This window comes from Ichthyophthirius multifiliis (genome assembly GCF_000220395.1).
Source record: "Ichthyophthirius multifiliis unplaced genomic scaffold scaff_1120509249859, whole genome shotgun sequence".
NCBI lineage: Eukaryota > Ciliophora > Oligohymenophorea > Hymenostomatida > Ichthyophthirius > Ichthyophthirius multifiliis.
In genome coordinates, this window is record NW_004087232.1 from 1 (window position 1) to 6335 (window position 6335).

A 6335-nucleotide genomic window follows, 5' to 3' on the forward strand; every position below is an offset into this window, starting at 1 on the left:
AATATTTATATATATATATTTATATATTATTATTTTTATTTTTATTTTTATTAATTAATATTATTTTTATTTATAAAAATATCATTATTATTTTTAATAATGTATATAATTAAATTAATTAAATTAAATTAAATTAAATTAATAACATATTCATTATAAAATATATTTATTAACTAAAAAAATGTAATTTCTTTTAATATCTATAATTTAAAAGTTATATTTAATATTTTAAGCAATTAATTTTTTTTTATATAAACAATTTACAAATTAATATGATTTATTTATAATATATATTTTTTAAAATCATAACTCTATAATAATTCTATCAATTAAATAATTTTATTTTTAAAAAATACATTATTTTTATTTAATGTATATTTATTTTATAAAATTTCTAAAAATATTCATTATATATAATATTTATTATTTATTTTAGTTTAAATTTATTATCAAATATACATTTATATATGATTTAGTATAAATTATAAACTTTTATATATTTTTGTTTTTAATAGATTTATTTATAATAATTTTTTAAAAATAAAAAGATAGCTATATATATATATATATTTAATGAAAATTTTTAAATATGATTTTTTATAAAAAATAAATATTTAAAATACTATTTGAGTGATTTCAATCATTTTTTGTTTTATAAAATAAAAATAAATAATAATATAATATTTAGATTTAAATAATTATTATTTATTTTCAAAATTTATTCTTTTAATTAATAAATGGAATAAATATATATATTATTTAAACTTTTAAATTGATAAAAAATGTCTTATAGTTTTACTAAATTTAATATTTATAATAATATTTGTATGTCATATATTTGTTTTATTAAGATATGTTTTATAAACTTTCTAAAAAATGTATTTAAATAGAACTTAGAAATGAATTATGGTAAAAGTAATTTTAGTAACTGATTTTTATGTAATATTTATTTATTCATTTTACTATCATAGATTTTTTAAAATCTAATAGAATATATATTTTATAATTTTACAACTAGAATAATATATGCTTATTTATTGAACTGTATAGGAAACATTATATATAATATGTAAAATGATAATAGTAATTATAAAACAATATATGTATGTAGTTTGTATTTTAATGAGGGAAGGAAATATAAATTAATAAATTAAGAAAAAAATTATTAATCTAATTAAAATATTTAAATATAAAATAATGAATTAATAATAATAAATTGATATATATAAATTATTAAAAAAATTTTATAGTAAGTGTTACTTTTTGCTGTTTTAAAGAATTTATTTAAAAAGTATGATTATGAAATAATATACCTTTTTTTAAATATCATCAGGAGAAATTATTTTTATTTAAAATGATAAAGATGATTATTAATTATATTTTTTTCTACAGTAATAGGTGAATTTTAATTGATTCTTGAATCTTAAAATCAAAATAAGTAAGAATATATAAAAAAGGATTTGTTTACATTAGAATAATTTGTAAGAAAAATAAAAAGAAACTTTTAGTTAAAATAAATGATTATTTTAGAATTTTTAAAATTGAAAGAATATAATTTTTGTTGAGTTAATAAAAGAATATGATTATGAAATTTTTTTTTTATTTTTTTTCAAATGCTTAATTTAAATCATTATATTTAAAATAAAAAATTAAATAAAGTTATTTATTAAATTAAAATTACTATAATAAGGATATGTTGTCAAAAAGTGTATTTAGTTTTTTAGAAAAATCAAAATATTCATTATAGCTAATTTTTCTTAAAAATATACAAATATATTCAATATAAATAAAACTATGAGTTTTTATCTTTAAAATTATAAATAATAATATTTATTACTTTTTTATTATTAAAAAAAATAATTTAATAATGAAATAAAATAAATATAACTTAAAAAAATAATTTGTATAATGGGTATTTTATTAAAATTAATTTTATATATTATAAATATATTGCTGATATATTAATAATATATATAGAGTTTAAAATAAAATAAAAATAATAATTAATAAAGATATATCTTATAATTATTATTTACTAAAATAAATAAAACAATTTAAATAATTTATCAATAACACTCTGATATTTTATTTAAAAATAAAACCATATATTTAATGGATTATAACTAAAATAATGTTAATTTTGAAAACTTATATCTATAATTATTTTTAATAAAATGAAATTAATATCATATAATTTAAAAAAAAATTAAATTACAAATATCTATATATGAATAATTTATTGAATTATTAAATTAAAAGCTAATTAGGTTTTTTTTTTTTTTTCAGTTCAACAATAATTATAATATAATTAAAAAAAAAAAAAATTGATTTTTATTTTCCCTTTTATATATTAAAAAATTAGATTTAATTTATTGAAAAATTATAATGAATAATAAAGAATATATATACAGATATCAAAAAATAAAATAAAAAAAAATAATTTAATATTTTTTAAATAAAAATGAAACAGCAAAAATATTTAAAGAAAAAAAAAAAAATATTAGATAATAATATTAACATTACTATTTTAATAAAAAAATTTAAAATATAATTATAATATATACATAAATAATAATTGTAAAAAATGAAAAGAACTAAGGAAGCTTATTTCAGAGATCATTTACAACCACAATAAATGTAAGGATGTTCAGGCGTTAAAGAATTAGAAGGAGAGGATTTAGGTAATATAATTTTATATACTATAAAATAAAAAGGTATATAAATAATAAATATTTGAATTAAGCTTATGATTCTAGAAATAAATATAATAAAAACTAATAAAAATAATGGTTCGAATAATAAGTAATAGAGAAAAAATAAAATGATGAAGCAATAAGATAAGAAGAATAAGATTACGCAGAATAAACTTTTGAATTAACAAGAATGAGGTTTATTAATTAAAAATAAATATTTATTTTATATTAATTAATATATAAATAAATCAGAGGCATGCTAGAAGATGATTTTAATAGAAAAAAAGCGGCTATGAGAGAATAAATGAAATAAGAAAATCTAAAAATTGTAACATATTGTTTTTTATTTATTTTTAATAAAAAATAAAAATAAGAGTAGAGAAAAAGCTGAATTATAAAAAAAACTTAAAAATGAAAAATTATAATACGAGTAAAATGAATCTCATTATTTGTAAGTTAGAGGATAAAAACGTCCTTTTCCATGAAAAAAGGAATATTAAAAATATTAATAAATAAATATAATAAAAAATAATTATTATATAAAATATATATATATATAATTTATATATATATATAAATAAATGTTTTATATTTATTAATTTTTTAATTTTTTTTTATTATTTTTAATATATCAATTATAATTTTATACAATTATTTATAAATATTTAGAATAAAATGCTTAAAATTAGTAATTTATATTATGAAAAATATATTTTTTTTTTATATTCATATATATATAATTTTAATATATATTTTTTTTCAACTAAAAAATCTTATAATTTCTTTCACTACTTATTCTTTTTAAAAAATATAAATTTATATTTGTATTACGTTTTAATTTATAAATACTTTTTTCTATATATTTTAATTCTTATTTCATTTCTTAAATTTCTTTAACTATTTCAATAAAAGGAGGTCTATCTTAAGGTTTTCTATTTAAACATTTTTTCATTAATTTTAAATATCTAGGATTTCCTCTTTTTGGAATTTCTACTTCATAATTTTCATCATACCCTACTGTCCCGTAAATTTATTAATGAGAAAGTCCTTTATGTGGAATTTATTTTGTAGCTATTTCCCATAATATCATTCCAAACGAATATATGTCTGAATGTTCCTAATATTATTCCCTTCTCATTACTTCAGGGGCCATCCATTAAGGAGTTCCAATTAGCCCTTCTTCTTTTTTTTCATTTTTTTTTTTATTTAGTTTTGACTTTATTCTTGATAAACCAAAATCGCATAGTTTTATATTCCAATTTTCGTCTATAAGTACATTAGAACTTTTTAAATCACAATGAAGTACTTTTCTACCATGTAAATATGTCATTCCTAAATAAAAAAATATATATTTAGATTTAATTTAATTTTTTTAACCTAAAGCTATATCTTCTACTATATTAAAAATTTGTTTTTATGTTAAATTAATTTATTTTTTATGTAAATAATCAAACAATGAACCTTAGTTTAAATATCTTTATATATGTAATTTAAAATATATTTATAATTTTAATTTAAAAAAAAATACTCAGTGATCATAAAGTATTAAGATTAGTGTAAGCATATACCCATATATAAAACTATATTAGGATGTCTTAAATTATTAATAACTCTAACTTCACATATAAAATCTTAAACTCGTCTAATATGAATTCTAGAATTTTTTTTACCAAATTACTTTAATTATATAATAAAAATAATAAATAAATTTAAAAATATTAAAAAAATAAATATAAAATTATTAAATTATATAATTATATAATTATTTATATATATTTATATATATTTTATATATTTATATATATTTATATATTTATATATTTATATATATTTACTTTAATAGCCACATCTTATCCTAACCAATTTCCTCTGAATACTTAACCATAACTTCCTTCTCCTATTTTGTGCCCGAATTCTAATTCTTAAAAATTTATTACGAAATTTTAATTTATTCCACTTTATTTGAGCATTTCTATAATTTTTGTTTCTATATCATCTGATGAAAAGTATTTGTATTTATTTTTTTATTTTTTCATTTTGCACACGTATTATTCTTTTAATTTTTTCTTTTCGTTTATTGGTGATACCCTAGATATTTCTTATTTATGTTCTTACTTAAATTTTGTTTTAGGCGTTTTTTATAAAACATTTTTTTACAATTAATCGTCTGAACTAACCTCGCTTTTATTTGCGTTTTGATTTTACTTGTAATTTTCTGCATCTGAAGTATCCGAAGAAGATGAAGTCGATGATTCTGCTTATTATTAATTTGTAATAATATTTAGTTAAGGTACCGAGTAATTATAATTATTGAAGTTTTCAGAAATAATAATATTATTAATATTATTAGAATTATTGTTATTTATTATGATATTATTATTAATTGTTTTAGTAACCGAATTAGTATTTATTTATATGGCTTTTGGTGAATGTTTTTCCTATTTTTTTTTATTATCATCGCTATTTTTAATATTAGTATGATGTTCCTTTTCCTTTTTTTTAAAAGAGTTTTTTTCAAAAAAGACATGTTATTGTATAGGAGTAGTAGCATTTTTTGTCTGATTTTTTTTTATATCTTTTTCATTTATGCTTTTTTTCTATAATATTAATTCGTCGTTTGATTTATATTTTTTAAAACCATTTTTTTCTTCACTTGAACTAGTTTCGTTTTTACTTATGTCTGAATAAAATTCTAGGTTTATTTTTTTTCTTTCTTTCTTTTTTTCACTTTTTTTTATTATTATAAGTTATTTATTTTTTTCATTATTGTTTGTATATTCTTTCTCTTTTTTATTGTGTTATTTTTGTTTATTTTCAACTTTTTTACTCTTTTATTTCTTTAATTTCTAGTTTTTAGTACCTTTCTTAAATATTTATTTTAAATCTTCCTCACTTTCATTTTCATTATCAGCATAATTATTATTAATATCTTATATTTGCTTTATTAAAAATAATATATATGTATATATATATATTTTTTTTAAATTATATTTTAAAAAATTTATATTAACTAAAAATAGATTAATTCTATTTTTTTTGTTATTAGAATTAAATTTTTATATAAAAATAAAATAAAAATGATATATATTTTATTGTAATTTAAAATACATTTTCATTATCTAAAGAATCTGAATTTCCCCTCTTTTTTAAAGAGTGTTAAGTTTCTGTATTTATATTTTTACTATCTAATAAATTTTAAAATTTATTCTCTTCATATTCGTCGTCTGCGTGGTTACTTTCAATTTTTATTAAAGTTATACTTTATTATTTTTATAAATTCATATTTTATTTATTTTAATTTTGTGATCTTTTTTTCGATAAGTTTTCAATTTTTTTTCTATTAGAATTTTCCATATCTTATGCTTTTGGTTAATCTTCCAATAAAAAACTATTTTCATTGTTTTTTTACATTAAATCTTTTTTATTTTTTCCCGAATCTATTTAATTATTTTAGATTTAAAAATACATTTTATATTCATTGAAAAAAAAAAAAAAAAAAAAAAAAAAAACCCGGAAAAACCTAAATTATTAAATAAAAATCCCCCTCCTCCTCCCCCAAAAAAACTTCAAAAATTATAAAAAAATTTCCCATAATTAAAATTTTTTTAATTTTAAATAAAATAAATTTGGGCTTTTTTTAAA

At 14.5% G+C, this 6335-nt stretch overlaps 2 protein-coding genes across 2 annotated transcripts, besides 18 other annotated features; one reads left to right on the forward strand and one right to left on the reverse strand. All coding sequences in view use genetic code 6, as the record gives it.

Annotated features, from left to right (window-relative positions):
• The first annotated feature begins 24 nt into the window (after positions 1-24).
• Positions 25-72: a microsatellite.
• A 35-nt stretch (positions 73-107) lies between these two features.
• Positions 108-142: a microsatellite.
• Positions 143-2584: 2442 nt separating this feature from the next.
• Positions 2585-3178, forward strand: IMG5_038240 (hypothetical protein; the record flags this gene model as incomplete). Its single annotated transcript, XM_004038954.1, has 4 exons — positions 2585-2681; positions 2744-2888; positions 2946-3021; positions 3068-3178. The coding sequence occupies 4 exons, from the start codon at positions 2585-2587 to the stop codon at positions 3176-3178; spliced, it is 429 nt and encodes a 142-aa protein (XP_004039002.1).
• A 13-nt stretch (positions 3179-3191) lies between these two features.
• Positions 3192-3224: a microsatellite.
• Positions 3204-3246: a microsatellite.
• Positions 3204-3271: a microsatellite.
• Positions 3222-3267: a microsatellite.
• A 181-nt stretch (positions 3272-3452) lies between the features above and the next one.
• IMG5_038250 (protein kinase, putative) lies at positions 3453-4818 on the reverse strand (the record flags this gene model as incomplete). Its single annotated transcript, XM_004038955.1, has 5 exons — positions 4529-4818; positions 4222-4347; positions 4071-4168; positions 3543-4025; positions 3453-3490 (listed from the first exon to the last, which is right to left on the reverse strand). Exons 1-5 carry the CDS (start codon positions 4687-4689, stop codon positions 3453-3455), a joined length of 906 nt encoding a protein of 301 aa, XP_004039003.1. The 5' UTR covers positions 4690-4818.
• Positions 4099-4139: a microsatellite.
• Positions 4163-4213: a microsatellite.
• Positions 4385-4421: a microsatellite.
• Positions 4395-4439: a microsatellite.
• Positions 4420-4521: a microsatellite.
• Positions 4440-4522: a microsatellite.
• Positions 4441-4524: a microsatellite.
• Positions 4441-4527: a microsatellite.
• Positions 4819-5023: 205 nt separating the features above from the next.
• Positions 5024-5074: a microsatellite.
• Positions 5075-5934: 860 nt separating this feature from the next.
• Positions 5935-5989: a microsatellite.
• Positions 5937-5990: a microsatellite.
• A 184-nt stretch (positions 5991-6174) lies between these two features.
• Positions 6175-6202: a microsatellite.
• Positions 6203-6335: the final 133 nt, after the last annotated feature.